The sequence below is a fragment of the Arvicola amphibius genome, chromosome 4, assembly GCF_903992535.2.
Source record: "Arvicola amphibius chromosome 4, mArvAmp1.2, whole genome shotgun sequence".
Classification (NCBI taxonomy): domain Eukaryota; kingdom Metazoa; phylum Chordata; class Mammalia; order Rodentia; family Cricetidae; genus Arvicola; species Arvicola amphibius.
In genome coordinates this window covers 44,001,902-44,025,328 of record NC_052050.1, presented here as the reverse complement: position 1 = coordinate 44,025,328, position 23,427 = coordinate 44,001,902, and the positions used below count along the sequence as shown (strand labels likewise).

Here is a 23,427-nt window from a genome sequence, read left to right as displayed (position 1 = left end):
ACGGCATAGAAAACCCATCTTGGGTCCTAAGTTTGTTTTTTAATAGATCATGGGGTAGGAGAGACTAAAGATTCCATGGAGAAAACCCTTTACTGAGGGCAGTTAATTAATATCTACTACATCTTAAGATATTGAAAACATCTTTAATTAACTCCAGTTCCACCTCTAAGTATCCATGAACATATATGTTGATATGCATGCACAAATTTTGGGAACTACAAAGTCTACCATTTGTAAGGCCCTGGATTTAATCCCAGTAACAATGACTCTTCTTTCTCTCCAAGTGTAAAAGCATGTTCAGTGATTAAATAACTGGAAACAAATGTCTATTAGCAGAAAATTGTTTAAACAAATTATATAGGTCATATAATTACTCCCTTAAAAGAATTAGGTAGGCCAGGTATGGTAACACATGCCTCCCTAACATGGGAGGCAAAGGCAGGCTGAGCCCTTGAGTTAGAGATCAGCCTAGTCTACGTAGTGAGTTACAGGATAGCCATGGCTATGTAGAGAGTCCCTGTCTCTAAAAAAAAAATAGAATTAGGTAGAGTTATATAATCATGGGAACATACCCAAGATGTAATGATAAACAGTAGCAATAAGCAAAATAAAAACACATCATACCATTATGTGTTCATGTTTATCATGTGAACATCCTAAAGGGTAGCTACATTCTTATTTGCATATGTGAAGAAATTTTCTGAAAATAATTATTCTAATTACCTGTGAGTGACATGAGATGAGAAAAATAACATTTCTTTTACCTTTCTGAATTCTTGTGGTTGGGAGTAACACTTACCATGTGTTGCTGTGTCTTTTAAGTGGTTTAAAAAACAGAATGAAGAAATAGAGCAGGAACTAAATAGTTAATGTTTTGTGAGATGTGTTGAATGTGAAAAGTGATCCATAAATGCCTATTATTTTTACTAAACAATAGAAGTGTGGGAATTGTGTAACCTGAAGAAAGCAGTATTGCTGCATGTCCTTGTGCAGGAGCATATGGTGGCTAAGACCAGGGGGGATGAATGCTTTAGAGATCTTTTCTACAGTGTTAATATGCAGATCCCTCCGTGTTTCCACATTGCTCTTGTGTGGAAGTTCTAAGTACATGACTATAAAGGCTTAGTGACATTGTTCAACTCAAGTGTTTAAAACACTATTGTCAGGTATTTTAAACTAAACACCCCACCAAACATGATGCTTTCAGCAGGCTGTCAACATCGTGGTGTTTGTATTGTTTAAGAATGTCTTCGACTAAGTGTGTTAAGATAGCTCTGAGTCCTGTATGGACAAACAAACCTGATAATTGGTAGTGTTATCTTGAGAGTTTTGTCCTGGCGTTTTACAGATTAACAAGAGACAGCAGGTTTGTGTTACGTCCAGGTAGTAAGATTTTTGTTTTGTATCTTTAAGGCACTCAAGGGATTGATTTCTATTTATTTCTCTATAACCAAGCCCTTAGAGAAAAAATAAAAACAAAATTAGGCCCTCTGCCTTAGTATAATCATTTTTCTTATGATCAAGTGCTTAACAGACTATAGTTGCATAAGTTAATGCTATTATTTGAAAGCTTAAAAATAGAAAAATCCAGCAAACATTGCAAGTATCCAGACGATGATAGACTGTGATAATGAGTTACCATGATGAGCTGCCTTGTGAACAATGACAGTGAACTTCCCAAATGAGATTTTGATGCATAAAGATGTTTGTATGTATTTCAGTTTTCATTCATTTCATCAACTTTTAGATAATAAAACAAGTAAATAAAAGTAGTTTCTGTTACTGGAAACTGAGCAGTTTATGATAATAAAAACTGTCATGTTGTCCACATAATACTTTTGTTTGTGGATCTTAAAAAGAAAAATCATTTTTTTTTTCTGTATGTGTATATGCACAGAGATGAGAGACAACTTGTTAGAAATTCGTGCTGCCCTTCTACCACGTGGGGCTGAACCTCAGGTCAGCAGCCTTGGCAGCAACTGCCCTGAACCACTTGAGTCATTTCACTGGCCCTAGAACTTTCTTTTTTTAAACAGGTTCTCACTATGTATCCCTGATTGGCCTCAAACTCACAGAGATTCTCCTGCCTCAGCGTCCTGAGGGCTGGGGTTAAACATGTATGCCACCATGCCCAGCCCTAGAACTCCTTATATCATAGTCATAAGCACTTTTTAATGTCTATGGAAAAAACAGAAATTCATGCTACATAGTGGGGGCGTTAATATACCAGACATTAAAGCCAAAGAGTAGATCGCTGTGCTAGGTATTCTTTTAAAATATAGATACTGTTTTTAATTAATCCCCAAAATAACTCCATAAATTAAGTACAAATACTGTTGCCTCAACTCTTATTTATTAGTTATAAAACCAGAGTTTTTAACTGCCAGTCTCTATTGATTTGAATTAGGTGACTATCTTAAGTGAATTAAATATATATTTCATGTTTCAGAGTCTCTTTATATCTATTGTTTGCTTGTTTGTTTTTTCAATTACACTTATTTATATTGTGTGTGTGCATGAATGTATGCACGCATGTGTGCACATGTATGGGCACACCACAGCACCACAGTGCCAGTGTTGAGGTTAGAGGACAACCTGTGGAAGACATTTCTCTTTAGCCTTGTGGGTCCCAGGGACTGAACTCAGGTTGTCCTGCTTACTGAGCCATCTCACTGGCCCTGCTTGCTTATTTGAGAGAAGAGTTTTCCTGTGTTAGTGCAGGCTAACCTTGAATTTGTAATCCTGCAGCTCCAGCCTCCCAAGTGTTAGATTATATTAGCACACACTGCTACACCTGCCTCCTCAGGATTTTTAGTTGGGATGAGAAAAGTCTCTGTACGATTTCAACTTTCAGAACAAATTTGGAGATTTTTTTAAAGGTCTTATTATATCATTTAAACAGATGAATTAAGTGACACTGATCAAAGTCTTAGTTTGTTAAGTGACCATTAGAACTAGAATTATGCCCTCTGAGATGTTTCTAGCCGCATTCTAATTTGCAATTAATTCAAATGATGTTCCCAGCAGCAAAAGTATGACTACATCTTTCAGTCACACTGCAGTGCACCTCCAGGTCTAGAGTACAGTCAAGTAAGCATGCCAAGTCTCCAGTGGTCATTGTTTTAAGTAGTTGAACCTTAGTGAGAGAAATGTGGACATGCAGTAATAAAAGTACTTTATGGGACAGTTCAAGGGACATCTGGGGTACTTTAATTTTTTAAATGCTATGAACATTTTGAACCTTTGAAAATATATGTCACAAGTGATATGACAAAACTCACCTTACATCTTTTAACTCAAGTAGAAAGAGTACAAAGAAAGAGGATAGTTTTTCTTCGCAGACTTGGTGAAATTAAAAATAAACAGGAAAAACAGAAAGCCCCTCTAATTTGATATAGAGTATGAAATTAGCTTAGTTTATTTCTTGCTGTTTAGTCTAATTTGGAAGAATTTTTTAATTTCTTTTAATTTTCTTAGGTTTAGAGAGCTTGACTGTGGAGAGAATAAGGGATTAAATTGAACAGAAACTGAAATGATTGACATTTGACCCTACAGACTTAAAAGAAAAGTGTTCCATCTTTTAAAAACAGACAGTAGCAGAATCTTTTCCTTAAAATTTTCCCAGTTTAAAGTGATAGCTTGATTAGCTGAGTGATGGTGGCCAGTCATGGTGGCATACCCCTTTAATACCAATACTCAGTATGCAGAAGCAGGGGTTTCTGTGAATTCGAGGCCAGCCTGGTCTACAGAGTGAGTTCCCAGGACAGCCAGGGCTATACAAAGAAAACTTGTCTTTAAAAAAGAAAAAAAAGATAACTTGACTTTTCTCTAAAAAAACAAAACAAATCAAGAATGTGTCTTAGCAACTTTCAGATTTCTCTGTTACTGTTCAAAGTTTAGGAGGACTAAATTAGAGGCATTAAACTGTTTACTTACTTGGATTGTGATGAGGGTCTTTTAGGGAAAACCATAGGACTGTGCACTTCTGGGACATCATTGTGGGAACCTTTTATGTGACATAAATATACATATTTACAAATATGTATGTGTGAATCATTATCCCTGGCATTTTTAAATGCAAGAAATAATTATTTTGATAGAATCAAATAATAAAAATTTTCTGCTGAACTGCTTTTCTTTTCAGATAATGATGACTACCATGCCATCATCTTTCCTAAATGACATTATTTAATAGTGACTTCAATAAAAATTTCTATCTCTTGCTGTGTCATGAAAGGAACGGGGCTCACCTTGATGCTGTTCTAAAGTACCTCCTGCCTTTTTTTTTTTTTTTTTTCCGCAGCAGGCGACTGTAATAAATTACAGCCTGGAAGAAGTTTCAAACTGGCAAGTTTGCCAGATATTTTAAGCATTTTATTTTGGGGTGTATCAGCAGATTTTTTTTCTTATACTGCCATTTGGGTGCCTGCTGACACAGCTTGAACAAATCTTAAAACATTTCCTTCCTAGAGATGGGTGAAGATGATGAAACTCTTAACATCCAGTCTTTCCCTTAACCCTTCACTTGCCACCTGGATCTTTTCTATTACCAGATCTCTGAGACGCTGGACACCACCTTTTGTATGCATCACAGAATTCCAAGCTGCTCAGCACCTTGGTAATAGCTTGAAGTTTATAGTCAACTAAATAAAAAGTAATCTTGGTTTTAAGCATAGAATTTTATGTTTTAGATTATTTCATTGTTGCATATTGAAAATGGTTAAGCTCCCCTGTACTTTATTATAAAACAAAGATTTGTTGTTGTTTTTCTTGATCCTAATACGTGAAAGTGACTAGTCCTTTCTAATTGGTTGATTTAAAGTTTATTAATTTCTGTCTTTTGGATTCTTATGGCAGCACCATTAATATATATATATATATATATATATATATATATATATATATATATATATATTTTTGTCAGTTATTCAGAAATGCTAAAACAAAAAAATACTGATTCCTAAAATATTTGCTCTGATGTAAAATTGGGAAGAGCCAGAGGATAGGGAGCTTGCAGAGTGCCCACTCCCTGAAACAGGAAAGAGGCACCTTTTACAAAGATAGTTCCTAGTGAAAAGCACTACTTAGCAACTCCAGGAAGGAGTGCGGGAAGGGCTTAAACCTTGGAAGGTTTCAGAGAATGCCATGTGATGGGAAAAGCAAAAGATGGAAACAGAAGATCTTCGGAAAAAAAGATACCGACATCTAGATCGTATTCCAAAGACAATTTAGTTGGTCTAAAGTGTAGGTTAGGCACTGATGTTTAATCTTCACAAATTGTATGTACAGCTAAGGCTGTGAATCTTCTTATTATTTATGTACAAGGGTTAGCAGATTTTATCTAGAGTGTAAAGGTCCACACGCCATTATCTCTTGAGCTCCACTTTGAGGACCCAAGAAAGCCATTTATTAATATTTAACTACGCGGTGTTAAAGCCTTAAAAAAAACTATGAAGACCATTCATAAACTTGGTTTGTTTCAGGTTTAGTGTATAGAGCTGTTTAAGAAGCTACAATACATAGAGCTGGTGCTTTTCAGTTAATCATTCCGAGTAGAGAAATTCTGCAAACTACACTCACTCAACCAGGCTGCGGTCTCCTGCAGACCCTTACCCAGCAGGCCCGGACGCACTGCGGGATCCGTGTGGGTGCCTGGAGCTCCGGGGCGGGGCGCCGGCGGGGCCCACCCTCCGGACGCTCTAGGCCGCTCCTCCCGGGTGCCCCGCCCCGGACGCGGATGGGGGAGGGCTGCTGGCGGCGCCCGTCAGCCCAGACTCCACAACCGAGCCCGGGGCTTCGGCGGCTGCCTCGGAGCTCCCCTGCGGATTCAGCTCGGCGGTCAGGAACCGCGTCTCTGGCCCGGGTTATTTCAGCGCGGGTCCAAGATGCGGAGCTGTGCTTCGTGAGTGGGCTCCATGACCCTGAGTACTTTGGCCGGCGAAAGGAAGGCGCCCCCTGCCAGCACCTGCAGCCTCGGTGGCCCCGACATGATCCCCTACTTCTCTGCCAATGCGGTCATCTCGCAGAACGCCATCAACCAGCTGTGAGTCTGCCACTTCAAATGCTCAGAAAGTTTGCTTTTCCAAGCGGCTTTTCCCAATATCCGAGGGCGCGAACTAGTGAGCGAGGGTGAAAGCACAGCGTGCGTGCTTCGAGGTTTCAGTGCTTCTGGGTTGGACGGTGGGGTGAAGGTATTGGGCGATTCGTGGAGGCAATGAGTGTCCCGGAGCCTGGTGGGCAGATGACTCTTTTGGAAGAACATCGGGAGAATCTTAAGGGAGCCTAAGACTGGATTGGCCTCCTAGATGTCTGTGGTGACCGAGTGACAGCCGGGCTTTGTAGCAAGCGAAAATCTGGGGAGAATGGTTGATAGGATCAGAATAGCTGCCAGAAAACGCAGGGGTTTTGTGGATCCTGCTGGCAGCCCAACTTCTTGAGGTAGTTGGTCTTAAGTTTGCATATGACTGTAAGTTCTGTTATGGTTCACACAAAGAAAGACAACCTACTCGGTTTACACTGTTGTAGTCTGGAAATTTCAGAAAATTTTATTTCAGTATCTTCTGTTATGGCCCCCGACTAGTACATACTCACAACTCAAGCCTTCCTGTACTCTTTGAATCACTGAAGTGAAGAAAGGATTCATGTGCATCTTTAAATCGTCATTGTTTTTGAAGTCAGGTTGGTACTCCTTTCCGTTGTGGTTTGCCTGTTTGTGAGAACTGTGTGCCGAAGCTTGTGGTTAATTTCACCTCGCAGTTATAAAGTTGAAAGTAGAGAAACACCACCAATTAAAACTTCATCTTTAAACCAATGGAGAGGTTTAGGTTACTAAGATAGTAGCAGTTTTAGTGTGTTTGAGCTCCTTCTAAATTGTCTTAAGAGGAATCACTGCAGAGATTTTCCTAGGCCAGCCCCCAAACAGGGTTGCTACTGTCTCTTTCCTAAAGAACTCCATTTAATGTCCAGCAAAACCATTTCATTATCCCTTATTAAGAGCACAGTGATTTATAGATACATTCATACCTAATTTGTTATTTTAGTTGCTAATAAATTGTCCTATCCTCCCAACTGAGTTAAACTGATTTGAGGGTCACCCATTTCCTTTATGTTGATTTGTGGTGGAGCTCCTGAGAAAAACAGCAAGGGGGGGGGGGGGAACAACTTTACTGCCACTAAACTACCTTACTTGTGTTTTCGTTTCAAAAAGGCCTGAGGGATGAAGGGATAGTGGAGGTAAAGAGTGAATAATCTGAAACATAGTAAGCAGGCTCAAGTGAATAGTGTTATCAGTGCTTAAGAAGGAGCGTGGGCAGGGTAGTCCAGCCACAGATAGCAAATGGGTGAACAAAATGCTCTGTATATATTTGCAACATTATTCCACTTTTTAAAGGAAAATCCTGGAGTTGGAGTTTAGCAGTCAACAGTGACTACTGCTTTAGGACAAGTTCCCCCACACTCTAGGCTGTTCACAACCACTTGTAACTCCAGCTCCAGGAGACCAAGGCCCCCAACACCCATACGAGACAGATAACTTAAAATAATAAAAATAAATCTTTAAAAATACTGACTCTTTTGAAAAAGGAAACTCTGACACATACTAGAACATGCTGAACTTTGAAGGCATTGTGCTAAGTGAAATAAGCCCATCACAAAAGGATAGACAGTACTGTGTGCTTCTGTTTGTATGGCCCAGCTCCAGAGCATATAAAGCAAAGTTTCTAAACTTGAGAGAGGAGTATTCTTAAACTATACTTCCTAGTGTGATCAAAAGTTCAAATACCTAGTCCTGCTAATTAATGTCCTTGGGTAAATCATTTTACTTGTTCTTGCCCACTGTAAAATGGGAATACAATACAAGGGTTCCTGCTTGGTAGAATCAGGAGAGATCATATGTTTAGCTAACACTTTGCAAAACTGTAAATCCCTGCAACAAAAATGAGCTAATTGAGTTGAATAATAGCTGTCATTTATGGGCCACTTGTCCTATGCTAAGAGTTTAATGTGGGTTATCTCATTTAGTCATCACAGGAGTCTTGTGAACTAATTTGTTTTGTTTACACTGATGAGGCTGAAGCCCAAGGCCATCCTAGTAAATGACAAAAATCCACATCAGGTGATTTTAAGATTTTTTTTTTCTACTCTCCCACCTCCCCCCTTTGGTTTTTCAAGATAGGGTTTCTCTGTGTAACAATCCTGGTTATCCTGGAACTCACTCTGTAGACCAGGCTGGTCTCAAATTCACAGAGATCCAACTGCTTCTGCCTCCTGAGTGCTGGATTTAAAGGGATATACCACCATGACTGGCCCTAATTTTTAGGGTTTTTCTCCCTTGCTCCCTTTTCCTTATCTCTGGTTTCTCTGGCTCTTCCTTGAAAAGCTGGAGATTAAACATAAGACCTCACACATGCTAGGTAAGCAGACACTCTACCACAAATTGTATCATATGCGGCTCACTTTAGTCTTAAAAGAAGCTTGTTGTAGTATTGACTTCTAAACTACACTTACTGGTATTGCTTTGGATATGCTTATTAAACATTTATAATGCTGCCTAGCTCATCATAATTCAAAAATAATCAATGAACTCGGTATATATATTGTTGTTACTTAATGTAAACATTCTCAGTCTGGAGACTCTAGTCAACTGGAGGTCTATGGCTTGACTTCAGAAAATTAATGAACTCCCCGAAATAAAATGTGAAAACCTGAAGTAGATAAACAACATAGATTTTTCAAATCAGAGTCTCAATCTGTTATCTTAGAACAACGCTAATCTCTTCTAAAGGGAAATGTTTTTCTAAAATCTGATTACAGGCAGACTTTTCTCTTCCACCAGCCAGTTCCAAAATAACCACAGGGATACTTGTTATTTATGAAAGCTTGGCTATAGCTTAGGCCAGCTCTTATAACTTAAATTAACTTATTTCTATTAACCTGTGTGCTGCTCTGAGGCTCATTTACCTCATCTATGAACTTCCCATGTTGCTGCTTCAGGGTCTGGTTTGGGATTCTCAATGTCTCTACCCTTTTTCCCAGCATCCTCTCTGCCCTGAAAATCCTGCCTAGCTATTGCTCATTCGACTTGTTATTAAACCAATCCAAGTGACAGATCTTCACAGTGTACAAAAAGATTATTCCACAGCATCTGATAATGTACACCTTAACTGATGGAGGAGAGTTATCTGTCTATGTTTCTTTCATTGGTTAATTAATAAAGAAAACTGCCTTGGCCCTTTAAGAGACAGAAAATTAGGTAGGTGGAGTAGACAGAACAGAATTGTGGGAACAAGGAAGTAGAGTTGGGGAGACGCTTCAGGGAGTCTCCATAAGGAGACTACAACCCCCAACACTTAACTGATAAGAACATTTCATGTAGTAGCAGATATAGAAATAGCAAAGACTAACCAGAAAAAGTGAAAGGTTTACAGTTAGGAGCCCAGCGTAGTAGCTGTGCCTGTAAATCCTAACTATCTGGAGGGAGAGGCAGGGGAATCTTGAGTTCAAGGCCAACTTGAGACCTCTGTCTCACAAAGGGGTGAAAGTGAGGGACTCAGATCTAAGAGTTCCAGATGAAGACTGATATAAACATAATCTGAGTTTGAGGGAAATGATTCATGAACGCTTGTCCAAGTAGTTGTCAGAATTCAATTTGGTCTTTAGATGATTTTTGTTTTCTTTCTCATTTGCTGGCTCAAAATAGCTGTGTATTTAGAAACCAAGTAACAAATCTTGTGAGACTTGAGTCCAAGATTAAACAGGTCACAGTGAGATTAAAGGGCTTCCTATCAGAGAAAATGTATGGTGCTTACAGTGTGGCCTTTGGACACCTGTTTCAATATTATTTCATAGACTCTTTGATTTTCAATTGTGATGTGTATGTAAATTAAATATACAAACAATAGTTTGTATATGAACTTTACTGATTATGCTATTATTGTTGCATTAAAGTCTCCATTTGACACTGCCTAAAACTTAGCATGTGTGTTATTTTTGATCTGTCAAGTGAAGCTGGCCGTGATGGTCCATATCTGCTACTTTAACACTTAGAAGGTAGGGACAGGAAGATCAGGTGATCGAGGTTATCCTCTAGGACATAATGAGTTGCAAGCCAGCCTGGGCTTATAAGATTCTATCTCCCAGAAAAAAAAAAAGTGAACAAAGTTTATTTATTATCATAAATGTTAATTCTACTTGGGGGAGGATATGAGCAACCTAGAAAATTATCTGATCAAATTTCAAGAGTTGTGGGACACCCAGTCAGTAAAGTGTTTGCCTTGCAAGCATGAATACCTAAACTGAATCCTCAAAATTCACATAAAAATGCCAGGCCTGGCAATGTACACTTCTAACTCCAGAGCTAGAAAGTAGGGACGGGAGGATCCCTAGGACCCAGGTCATCCGGGCCAGTGAGAGAGACAGTCTGAAAAGCAATGAATGGCATCCCTGATCCTGCCTCAGTCTCTTGTAATTTGGTGGTGTTTGTTTTTGTTTTTAATTTTTCAGTTCCTCTTTCTGGTTGTTCAGTTGATTTCATATGTTCTTTTTCCAGATTTTACGTTTGCATCATAAACACCTTGAGGGCTTGTTAAAACACAAATTGCTTGTTCTGAACCTGTAGGCAGAGAGTTTTGTACTTCTAACAATTCCTAAATGATGTCATTGGTGTTAGTGTATGAACCACACTTTGGCAGCCACTATTTATATTTTTTAGAGGCAGATTGAGAAAGTCATACAACTACACTTTATGTAGCAAGTAATTAGAAAAAAATGGTGAAGTAATTTGGAAAGAAATACATGACTTGTTTCTGGTAGAATGGAAACCTAGAACACAATTTCCTATCTCTGATCCAAGTTCTTATGAAGCAACATGTGCCTAAAAGTTTGATATGTGTGAGTATGTGCTCATGTGCACACATCGGCTCATAAGTGTGCATGTGTGTGCTTGCATGTGTGTACATGTGTCACAGCACAGATAGTGAGTTTTTAGAATTGGTTCTCTCCTATCTTGTTAAAGCAGGATCTGACCTGCTTCTGTCTTGCTGCGTACTCTGGGCTGGCTGGGCTTTGAGTTTCTAGGGAATCCTCTTGTCTTCCATCTTGCTTTAGTAAGTGCTAGCATTACAGATGGGTGCCACCACATCTGTCTTTTCTACATGGATTCCAAAGATTGAACTCACACTGTCAGGCTTGTACAGCAGTGCTTCTATCCACTGAAACATTTCAACTGTCCCCAACCTATTCAGTGTTATTATATTAACACTAATGATGCATGATTAATAAAAACTCAGAGAAATTGGGGTTCAACCTAAAGATCTGAAAAGAAAAGCAGCCAGCTATTGGCTCTTACCTCAACCTTAGTCTGAAATGGTGATCCTGTCTCCAGGAATCTCAGAATGAGACTGTGTCTGAGAGCTGCCTCCTCCCGTTTTATAATTCTCTCTAGTTCTGGGATTAAAGGCCTGCAGCACTGGGATTAAAGGCATTCATCACCTGGTTTCTATGGCAACTACTGTGGCTACTGGGATTAAAGGTGTGTGTTACCATTACCTGGTCTGTAAGGCTGACCAGTGGGGCGGGACTGTTTTACTCTCAGCTCTTCAGGCAAGCTTATTTATTAAAATTACAATAGAAATGCCACTACACCATTAATATTGTATTAATAGTAACATTAAATAGCAGATTTTTTTTCTTTTTTTTTTCACTGCACTCTTACCCTTTTTACTTAGCACTCACACAGGTTTGAGTGCTATATGTATATTTTCTCGACGTTTCCTTACACCAAACTTTTTAAAATTTTGTGCTGGGGATCAAATCCCATAGTTTGCACATCTCTGTCAAGTATTCTACCATCAAACTCAATTTAAGTTGCTAGATGTTTTACTTATTAAATTTATAGATACTTGAGGTCTACTTTTTTTAAGATTTATTTTTAATTATGTGTATGTGTGGGGCATGTGCACATAACTATCTCAGATGCCAGAAGTGTCAGATCTTCCTGAAAGCTGAATTTAGAAGTGGCTGTGAGCCAACTAACATGGGGACTGGAAATCAAACTCAGGTTTCTAGTTTCCTGAAGGCAGTGTGGACTCTTAAATGCTCAGCCATCTTTCCAGCTATACTTGAGGCAGACTCTAATAGTCTTAAGTCTTTTGTTTGTGGTTTTTATATTTATATACCAACACTCACAGCATTTCCTTAAAGAGTTAATAGATCTTTTGATATCTGCTTTGGAGGACTACCATCATTGTCTTTTGTTGTTATTTAATTTTCCAAGTCCTTTTTTTGGGAGGGGGGGAAGAGGTATAGGATGTCAAGACATTTTGTTTCGTTGTCTTTTTGAAATAGGGTCTCACTTTGTTGCTCTGGCTGTCCTGAAACTCACTACACAGACCAGGCTGGCCTTGAACTCACAGAAATCTGCCTTCCTCTGCTTAAAAGTGTGTGCCACACCTGGCTATCAATTCCTTTAATTAGTCGCATGTGTGTTATTAATGCAACTATTGCTTTTCATATTTTCTTTTTTATTTATTTTAATTACATTTATTTATGTATGTGTATATGGGTGTATATATAAACCATATCATGGAGGTTTTTCTACCAGATGGGTCGTGGGCATTGATTCAGGTCATCAGACTTGATGACAGGTGCCATAGCCTGCTGAGCTGTCTGACATGACCTATGTGTTCTATTTTATCAGACCATTTGTTTTTCTTTGTTTCTAATATAGATTTTATTTTTTAGTTTGTTTTTCTCAACTTCTTTGGGGTGATGATTATATTATCTATTGGTGAGTTCTGTCTCTTTGAGAACAACTCTTAAATTGCTTTGACTGGGGCCTCTAGTCAAATATTGAAATACTTGTTTTATTTTCTCTTGTAAATGGAATGCTTCTTATGTTTTGTAAATAAGTATGCTCTATATTTTATGCTGTAGATTTCAACATATACCACTTAATGCATTGAAAGTATTAAATTGTACTGCAACTAATTTGCAAAGGCTTTTATGATTTAATTTTATTGACTACTTTGATACTTGCTGAAATGATAAGATATGCCCCCCTTTATTCGTAATAGAGTAGCATTGAGTGGCTAAAGCTTACCCTTACATAAGTGAGCTACACCCTGGTTGTATTGTTCACTTAACGTATTATTGGATTTGGCTTACTAATGTTTAAGATTTTGCATTTACAAATTCAGATATGTATTGAATCTTTGGTGTTAACATTGTTCAACTTCAGACCAATCTCTAGAATCTATAGATAGGCCCTTTGTTTTTTTCTGTGCTCTGAAACATTTTTTGTCAAGATTATCTATATTTTAAAACCTGAATAAAAAATGTCTCCAACTGTTAAAATATTATAAAGTAGAGCTAGTGTGCAGGTCAGTTTGAGTGCTTACCTAGCATATGAGAATCCTGTGTTCCATGCCTGGCGCTACAAACAGCAATAAGGTTTAAAATATTCACATTTTTTTCATCTCAAGGTTTCAGTTGTTTTTGTTTTCATTGGTTAAATGTAACTTTGGTAGTTTTTCAACTCTAGAGCTTATTTTCTGATGAAATAGACACTCATTTATTGTTTAAAAATATTTTTTCTTTTTCATTGGAAAAGAAACTAATGTAAGTTTTTAAAAGAGGCATGAAAGGCTGATGATCTAGCTCGGTAGCAGAAATTCATGCTCAAGGCCTTGAATTTAGTCCCCCAAGGCTTAAAATTTTTAAAAGTAAAGAAGCATAAGATGTCTTCTTGATTTTAAATTAATACTGTTTTTATGATTATTTCTGATCCTTGAATAGTGTATTAGTTAGGATTTCTGTTGCTGTGAAGAGACACCATGACCTGGCAACTCTTATAAAGGAAAGCATTTAATTGGGTGACTTACAGTTCAGAGGTCCAGTCCATTATCATCACGGTGGAACATGGCAGCGTGCAGGCAGACGTGGTGCTGGAGAAGGAGCTGAGAGTCCTACACCTTGATCCTATCTTGAGCATAGGAGACCTCAAAGCTTGCCCCCATAGTGACACACTTCCCCCAACAAGGCCACACCTACTGCAGCAAAGCCACACTAAAATGTCACTCCCAATGAGCTTATGGGGCCAATTACTTTCAAACTACCACAAATAGTCTTGTCATTTTTTAGAGTGTATCAAATTAGTTTATATTCGAGTCTTTTTAGTGTTATGGCCTACAGATGTAAAGGACAGGTTACCAGGGAGCTGTTGGGAACTTACAAAGATATATTTCTGTTTTCATTATTGATACTAAGTTTATGTGGCTTTATCTACACTTGATTTTTTTTTTTTTTTTTTGCAGTCTGTCAAGCAATAATTAGTCTAGAAGGTAGGTTGGGCAACATGAGCTCTGAACTTTGGCCTTGGAATTGATGCTTAACCAAGTTAACTGAACTGTAAATCTGTACAATGAATGAACTGGAACAGGGGATTGCTGTAGTCCAGATTTCTGAATGATAAAAAGTAGGCATTTCTGAATAACTGCTACTTATCTGTTCTCGCTCCTGAAATAGGGCAGTTTTTCTAGACCTACTCTGCTAAACCACTCCCCAAAGTCAAAATGATTAAAGATATCAACCTCTGTGACCAAGAGCTGTTGGACCTTGGGAATAATGAAGATGCACTAACTTTCACAGATCATCTTTTACATTTCTCTTGGTTCTGTCTAGTAAATATGAATATACTGACACACACACACACATGCACTCACTGTTTGTTTGTTTGTTTGTTAAGCTGCCTTGGGACTAAAGAAAAGTGATATAGGTACTATCGTATAACTTGTAATGTATCATGTAGTTCCTGGATTTCTAAGGGGGAAACAAAAGAAAAACAGTTAATTATCCTAACTGTGCGCAGATAGAATTAGTTGGTTTTTTTAAATTTTATTTGTTGAATGAGGCAGGATGTTGCCACCCATGACTCAGTTATGTTTAACTTGAAGAAATGTGCTAAAACATTAAGGACATTTTAGCTTTCCTGTGGTTTGGAATAAATATAACTAATTATTTATAAATAGACTGTTAATAAGACATACCAGAGATTAAATCTGGGTCCACCCCCTTTTCAATGTTGTATGAATTTAGCAAGTTGGCTTTCTATGCTAATTTGTTTTAGAAGGATGTGACCTTTCACTCAGTAACCAAATGGATTTTACATTAGTTGCATCTGATAAAGCAACAAAATCCGAGTCATGAAGTCCTCTAATAAAGAGAAACCTCAGTGCTGACCAGTTCTCAAAATTTATATCTTAGTGCTATGAAGTAGAATTATGTTTGTAATAATGAGCTAAATGGTCCAAATTGTTGCATATTTTAGATTATTGACTGCTTCATTTAAAAAAAATTATATAGCTCAAATGAGATGATTCACAAGAAAGGAATAAACTTTTTAAATATGAATGTTACTTTATTCTCTATACTTTTTATTTATCCAAAGTTCACTTGTATACCCACAATCCATAAGAGAGTATATTATGCCTAATGTTTTAATTTTGGACTATAATTGACTGTCTTTTGTAGTGGCTATGTAAAAAAAATTATCTTTTTTCATCTTATTTAAGCATCCTTTGGTCCCCGCCCCCAGGAAGAGGCTATGGGAGCTTATGAGCTCAGCATCTTCTCATGCATCTTATTTCTGTTCTGTTTGTATTTTATGTAATAAAAGCCAGTTACTATCCATGAGGACCCAGTGAATGAGACTTTCTGACTTTACTGATTTGAAATAAGTATTGCTTATAACAGAAAGTATGAGACCAGTTCTTAATACCCTCTTACATTCCAGGCCTCTTTAATTACAGTTTATCTGAATGTTAATATATATAGTTCTCAAAAACATTCTTTAAAAATCCTGTTGTTGTGTCATCTGTTTTTGTTTGCTGTTGTTATTTGTTTTGTCTTTGTTGTTTTAGGACCCGTAGTCTGGGAACTTGTCAATGCAGTTGTGGTGGTTTGAAAGAACATGGCCCCAGAGGCTAGACTGCTCAGTCACCAGGGAGTAGTGGACTGGAAGGATTAGGAGATGTGCACTTATATGAGGAAGTGTGTACTGGGGGTGGGTTTCAAGATTTCAAAAGCCCACACCAGGCCCAGTCTCTCTCTTCCGGATGTAGCCCTCAGCTACTTCTCCAGTACCAAGCCTGCTGTGCTTGTCACCATACTCCCTACCATGATGATAATAAACTACTTTTTGAAACTGGTAAGCAAGACCCCAACTAAATGCTTTCTTGTATATAAGAGTTGCCATGGTCATGGTGTCTCTTCACAACAAAAGAACACTGACTAAGACAGGGGTGATGTGAAATCTCAATGTCTTTTTTTAAAAAAAAAATATTAGTCAGGCAGTTGTGGCACACACCTTTTTCTTTCTCCAGCACTCAGGAGTCAGAGGCAGGTGGATTTCTGTGAATTTTGAGGCCAAGCCTGGTCTACAGAGCAAGTTACAGGACAACTAGGACTATACAGAGAACCCTGCTTGATTTTTTTTTTATTTTATGGCTATGGATATGGGTATTTTACCTGATGCATATCTGTCCACTTGTGCATGCCTGGTGCCCATGGAAAGCAGAAGACATTTGAGTCCCCTTAGCTGGAGTTTCAGAAAGTTGTAAGCCATCATATAGGTGCTGGAAATTGTATCCAGGTCCTCTTGAAGAGCAAGTCAGTGCTTCTAACTACTGAACAAATCTCTTCATTCCCCTCACCCCTTTGTTTTATATGGGTTCTTATTAAGGGGTTCTGACTGGCCTCAAAATCAAAGAGATTCGCCTCCCAGGTGCTGAAATTAAAGGTGTCACCAGGCCCAGCATACAGTTCTCTTAAAATTTTTTATGTAGGTATATGTGCCTACGTGGGTTTATATACTCCACTTGTATACAGGTTGCCTTAGGAAGCCAGAGGGTATTGGATTCCCCAGAAACCTGGAGTTACAGGTGGATATGAGCCACCATGTGGGTTCTGAGGGTACAGACCTAAGTCCCCTACAAAAAGCAGTAAGTTCCCACTGAGCCATTTCTCCAACCTTATAAAAGAGATTTGTATTTTTTAACTATATACATACATGTCTGTGTGTGGGCATATGTGCATGTGATGCAGGTGAGAGGAGGCTGAAAGAAGTATTTGGTATGCCCCTTGAAGCTAGAGTTACAGGCAGTTGGTAAGCTGCACTGTGTGGGTGCTGGGAACCAAAACTCATGTCCTTTGAAAGAAGCAGTAAGCCCTCTTAAACCACGCAGCCATTTCTCTAGCTCCAAATTTTCTAAGAGATGGATAAAATTGATGGAAACAATGAATGAAACTGAACCATTTGAAATTCCCTTTGATCGTGTTAAGATGGTATATCATTCTGTCAGCCCAACTTTAGTAAAATCTCAAGCTTAATTTTGCCTGCTACCCCTTATGGTGTTTTTGGCTTGATCTCATGTAGCCCGACTGGCTTCCAGACTCAGTATTTGCCAACAGTCTCTGTAAACTCTTGACCTCCCATTCTCCATTTCCTGCGTGCTGGAATACAGGTCATATGTGCCACCAGACCCAACTCACACTTATTCCTTAAAGTGCTCTGTTCCCTAAATACTCTTTTTAATGACTCTTAAAAGTTCTCTTGGCTCACATGTTCCTATATCTTACTTAATACTATAGTATTTAGAGTGAAAACAACCCTTATTAGGCCCATAATTTTACCATTAACTGCATGACATATTAGATAGCTTCTCTAAGTCTTCATTTTCTGTATGAAAGATGGAATTTGTATTATAAGGATTAAATATAGTATTTATGAATTGCAGACAATAGTAAGAACTCAGTAAATGTTAGTTAAGTTTTTTGTTTTATTTTGTTTCAAGACCAGGTCTCACTATGTAGTTCTGACTGGCCTCAAACTCACAGAATCTGCCTGTCTCTGCCTCCTGAGTGCTGGGGTTAAATTTGTGCCTGGTTCTTTTGGCTTTTTAGGAATGTAGAGGACAGAATCATACTGTGAATTATCCATCAGTCAGGAAGGATATGGGGATAGCAGGATTGGAACTGGGACGCAGACCTTTATGTCTGGCACCTTAAATGTCTTAATCTATGTAAATAGTAGTAAAAGATAAAAAAAAATGCTACTGTGGCAGATAACTTTCAATTAATGACTTACTAATCATTTGTTTTAAGAAAATCTAGAAAGGCTTTTGCACAGAGATTGCTTTTTACAGAGTAACTGCAGTGTGTTTTGAGTCTGTCAATGGGGGAGTTGTAACGTCTACAGATGCTGGTTACTGTGCTGGGTACCAAGTAGGCTTTACATAGATTCTCTCAGAAAGCTTCCAGTTTTGGAAATCTGTTGCTTGTTAATGAAGCAGTGTAAGAGGCTGGGATTACCAAGTAAAACCCCACAGGCTGCTTAAGAACAAAAATTATTAGACTCTGCTGGTGATTTTGTACTTAAAAGAGTATGGAAAGATGCTCAAGTAATCCAAAGTAAGCCCTGTCTCAGCTTTGTCCAGGTGCTAAGCTCTACATATTCACCAGCATCATATTCTCAGCAGAACATTTTACATGGCATGGAGCTCTATACTATTTAAGAGAATGAACTATAAAATGGAAGATGTTTTGATTGATTTTTTCTTGTTCTTACTGACTTGATTACCAGCTTTATGACCTAATGGCCATTAGTAGCTTTCCATTGTATCCATTCAGTGTAAGCAGTAGCATTTGTTTAGTTTCTAAGCTAAACACACATGAACCATCCTGGTGGATATTGGTAATCATTTTGTGTCAGTTACTTAAATTCAAGTACTATACACAAAATGGTCTGTTACCCCAAGCCCAGGTCAGAAAAAAAATTACTCTTAAGTACTCAGAAGTTAGTGACTTGTGCCTTATTAAACACCAAGAAAATGGCAAACTGAGACTATTGGGATAAACTACATATTTACTTTATTTTAATGTAGCGGGTTTCTAACCAAATGAAGTAATTTAAGCATACAGTTTTTTTCAGACTGAAGGATAAGTGGAAGTTTAAACTTACTAGTTGACTTATCTTTAAAGATTACAAACAGGTTCAGTGGATCCTGTCTCAAGGGAGTAAGATAACAGGCGATGGTAGGGTCTCCACAGGAGTGCTCACCAGTGTGTATTCACACACCGTATCTAAAGACAAAAAAGCTTTATGTACACAACAGTTTATATTACTTTCAATCTCTATCATCCACTTAGTTCAAAAACAAACTTGCACCGGGCAGTGATGGCACACCTTTAATCCCAACACTCAGAGGCAGAGGCAGAGGCAGAGGCAGGTGGATTTCTGTGAGTTCAAGTCCAACCTGCTCTACATAGCAAGTTCCAGGACAGCCAAGGCTACACAGAGAAACCCTGGTCTCAAAAAACAAAAGGGGAGGGAGGGAGGGAGGAAGGGAGGAAGAGAGAGAGAGAGAGAGAGAGAGAGAGAGAGAGAGAGAGAGAGAGAAACTTGCCTGTATGAACGATTATTTTAAATTGAACTGGCCTTCTTAATAAATAAAGGAAAATAGTAGTTATTTTTTATTATTTTCAGATAATACATATTTTTGTTATAGAACAGCCAGAAAACATTGTTTTTCCTCTTTTCAAAAAGTATTACTTTGCTAGGTGTGGTGTCTCGCGGCTTTAGTCCTAGCTTTATGTCAGCTTAACACAAGCTAGTGTCATCTGAAAGGAGGAAGCCTCAACTGAGAAAATGCCTCCATAAAATCTGACTATAATGCATTTTTTCCCAATTAGTGATCAATGTGGGAAGCACAGTCCATTATGGATGGTGCTCTCCTGGTCTGGTGGTTCTGGATTCTATAAGAGAACAGGCTAGAGCAGGTCATGGAGACCAAGCCAGTAAGCCGTGGCACCTCTCTATGGTCTTTGGATCAGCTCCTTCCTCTAGGTTCTGACCCTACTTAAGTTTTGTCCTGACTGTCTTTAGGTGATAAACAGTGATATAGACAGGCGTAAGCAGAATAAAACCCTTTCCCTCTCCAACTTGCTTATTTGCGTTATGGTATTGTCAAATCACGCAAAGAACTCTAAGACTGTTTCAATCATGCGGATACTCTGGCTCAAAGCAAGGACAACAACAACAAAATTTTAATGCAGTTGTCTTCAGGGACCATTGCAAAAGGGTAGGGTATAACTGAAGATTTCTCTCCCACCTGCCTGTTCTCAGGGTGTCTCTGAGGCTTACTAGTAATTACAAACTCTTACAACTTAAATTAACCCATTTCTATTATTTTATATTTTACTATGAGGCTCATGGCTTGTTAGCTCACATCTTGCTTTCCCAGAAGCTACTGGTGTCTCCCCAACTATGCCTTCTTCCTCACAATATTCAGTTTAGCTTTACCACCTAGATATATTCTGCCTTGCCATAGGCCAAAGTAGTTTCTTTATGATAAAACATATTCACAGCATACAGAGGGGCATCCCACATCATCTCCCCTTTTCTTTTTTTTATCGTGATTACTTTATTTATTAAAAATTTCCCCAGCATGCGGGAGGCAGAGGCAGGCGGATCTCTGTGAGTTCAAGGCCAACCTGGGCTACAAGAGCTAGTTCCAGGACAGGCTCCAAAAGCTACAGAAGAAACCCTGTCTCGAAAAAACCAAAAAAAAAAAATTTCCACCTCCTCCTATTCCCCTCCCACTCCTCCCACCCCACCTTCCACCCTCTCCAGTCCTAAGAGAAGTCAGGGTACCCTGCCCTGTGGGAAGTCCAAGGCCCTCCCAGGTCTAGGAAGGTGTGCATCCAAACAGACTAGGCTCCCAAAAAGCCAGTACATGCAATAGAATCAAAACCCAGTGCCATTATCATTGGCTTCTCAGTCAGCCCTCATTGTCAGCCACATTCAGAGAGTCCGGTCTGATCACATGCTCGTTCAGTCCCAGTCCAGCTGGCCTTGGTGAGCTCGCAAGATTAGATCAATCACACCGTCTCAGTGGGTGGATGCACCCCTTGCGGTCCTGACTTCCTTGCTCATGTTCTCCCTCCTTCTGCTCTTCATCTGGACCTTAAGAGCTCAGTCCAGTGCTCCAGTGTAGGTCTCTGTCTCTATCCATCGCCTGATGAAGGTTCTGTGGCAATATGCAAGATATTCATCAGTGTGGCTATAGGAGAAGGCCAGTTCAGGCACCCTCTCCTCTGCTGCCCAAGGACCTAGCTGAGGACATCCCCGTGGACACCTGGGAGCCCCTGTAGAGCCAAGTCTCTTGCCAACCCTAAAATGGCTCCTTTAATTAAGGTATCTTCTTCCCTGCTCCCATATCCACCTTTCCTCCATCTCAACCATCTCATTCCCCCAAGCTCTCCCCAATCCTCCCCTTCTCCCTTCTCTCTCCCCATCTCCCCTTTTCTATCTAATTAAAAAGGAAGATTTTAACTTTAACATAGTAAAACTGCATGTAACAAAATAGGTATCAAGCCAGAATTACAATTAAAATATTTAGTCTATTAGTATTTGGCAGAATTAAAGAATATACTCTATCATCCATCCTATCTTTGTAAGTCTAAAGTTTTATATTTTATTTATTGTTTACCATAATGAAGGAAAACTATAATTATAACTATCTAGTCTTCAACTTCATCAAAGATCCCAAAAGGATATAATATTACCTGAGTAACCACGAAGTACATTGTAAGCAAGTTCTAAACTCTAGAAATGACAGAGACATCTGGCTGCCTGGACAGTACCCAAAGTTCTTCTGTAATGTTGGGGCATCCATCTTTGGCCTACAGGCCTAGAATGTCTGGCAGATTTCTCAGAGAAGCAGGAAATTTGAAAGACTATCCTGCCTATATTTGCAGTTTGTCAGTCATTTTCCTCTGTGTCCTGCAGAATGTCTGGCAGTTTCTTCTCAAACAGGAGCTGCCTTTCTTTGACAGAGATAGTGTTCATTTTCTTGTGGGTTCTACATGTCCAGTTCATACAGCATATTGTCAAGCAGTCCAGTCAAAAGCAATTTCTTGCCCAAATGGCTAACCTTGTCACATTGAAAACAAACTCCATAAAGAGCTTCTTTGATGCCCATCATCATCTTGAACTAATTGATGTTGCCAAGAGAAGACGTGTCTCACTGTCAAGAAAAGTCTCAGTTCTTAAAACAGTTTAAATGTCATATTCTATAGGTCTTTGAAGTGTTTGAAGATTACCTATCCATCTGAAATATATTTGCATATCTAGAAACCCTAATGTGACTATAAGTTTGACTATTATAGATAACTATTAATTTATATCTCTTAAATATACATTATATTTTAAAATGAGCTGCAAAATGTATCTTAAACAAGAGTAGAAATACTTTTTTTTTCCATCATTCTGTGTCATACCTCCCCCTTTTCTTTAGAAAGAGATTGACTATGACCATTAACCATTTATAACCAACCCCCTTTAACTGAATCCATAAACCATATTTTGGGAATTTGGGCATAGTTTTCTGTACTACTTCCTGCTGGTTGTGGGTGCTGGTAATCTTATGGGGATCCTAAGAAAATTTAGAATTATGATTAAATCCTGGCTATAGTACTCTGTGAGACTGCATCGTCTCAGCCAGTTGTCTTGAAGCTGTTCTGAGTGTTAGATCACCTGGACCATAGCTCCCTGTGAAGACCTCAGGGTGTCTCACTCTATCAAACCATATGAGCCTGGAAGGAATTCACAGCTTTTCATCTTCTCTGAAAACAGAAGCAGAACCTTTTTTCCAAAGCAACAACATATCCGTAGACCCAAATTTTGAAGTCAAGATACCCTTATGTTGGCTTAGCTTAGCATCCCCTACAATCAAATGTCTCTCTGCAGTTAGCTTATTAATAGTCAAAATATTCAAAGAAAAAACAATAGTATACATAATCCAGATTCTTATATAGTTCCCATTATTACATGACTTATAATTTTATTACTCTATTTCCTTTTTAAGAACCTCAGTTTAACTTTGTCATCTTTATCCTGTCTCTCCCAAGCCTATGCATATTTATCAAACACATTGTGACCTATTTAGAGGCCTTTTTGTCTGAATCTGCCTTTATTGTATATCTGTAATCATTTACTGACAAGGAGAGTTTTTAAAATGTTAAGCAGGCATGGCTAGGACCAAAGCTGAGGCTTTGGCTGTTGGCTTCACCCTGTTCGACTTTCACATAGCAGAGGTATGTATGTTCACAGTCAGCTCTGGGAGCCATGTTCACTGCCCCATCTCTAGTGACACAGCAGGTCCAAGCTGCCATCAAACAGCTTGTAACATGCTGCCCACAAACCCCATTCAAGTATTCTGTAGCAGGACTTCTCAAAAAAGCTGTCCATGCCAGTACAAACCAGGAAGCTTTCTCTTAAAGGAGCCATGCATCTGTTTGTCTCCAGCAAATAGAGCCTATCTGTAAAAATGTGGCTACCAAGAAGCTGCATTTGACTTCATTTTTGTGGGTCTA

General features: G+C 38.7%; 1 protein-coding gene across 3 annotated transcripts in view; it reads left to right on the top strand.

Annotated features, from left to right (window-relative positions):
- The window catches only part of Ssh2 (slingshot protein phosphatase 2), a 242,451-nt gene that overhangs the window by 122,236 nt on the left and 96,788 nt on the right, over positions 1-23,427 (top strand). The window contains exon 1 of one of the 3 annotated variants that reach the window (XM_038327315.1): positions 5,750-6,043. The exons of 1 other annotated variant lie outside the window; for it this stretch is intronic. In XM_038327315.1, the coding sequence (XP_038183243.1) occupies positions 5,916-6,043 (128 nt within the window). In that variant the 5' untranslated portion in view covers positions 5,750-5,915. Of the gene's footprint in view, positions 1-5,749; positions 6,044-6,643; positions 6,679-23,427 lie in introns of those variants that run through there. One more of the 3 variants, XM_038327317.1, reaches the window with a different exon arrangement.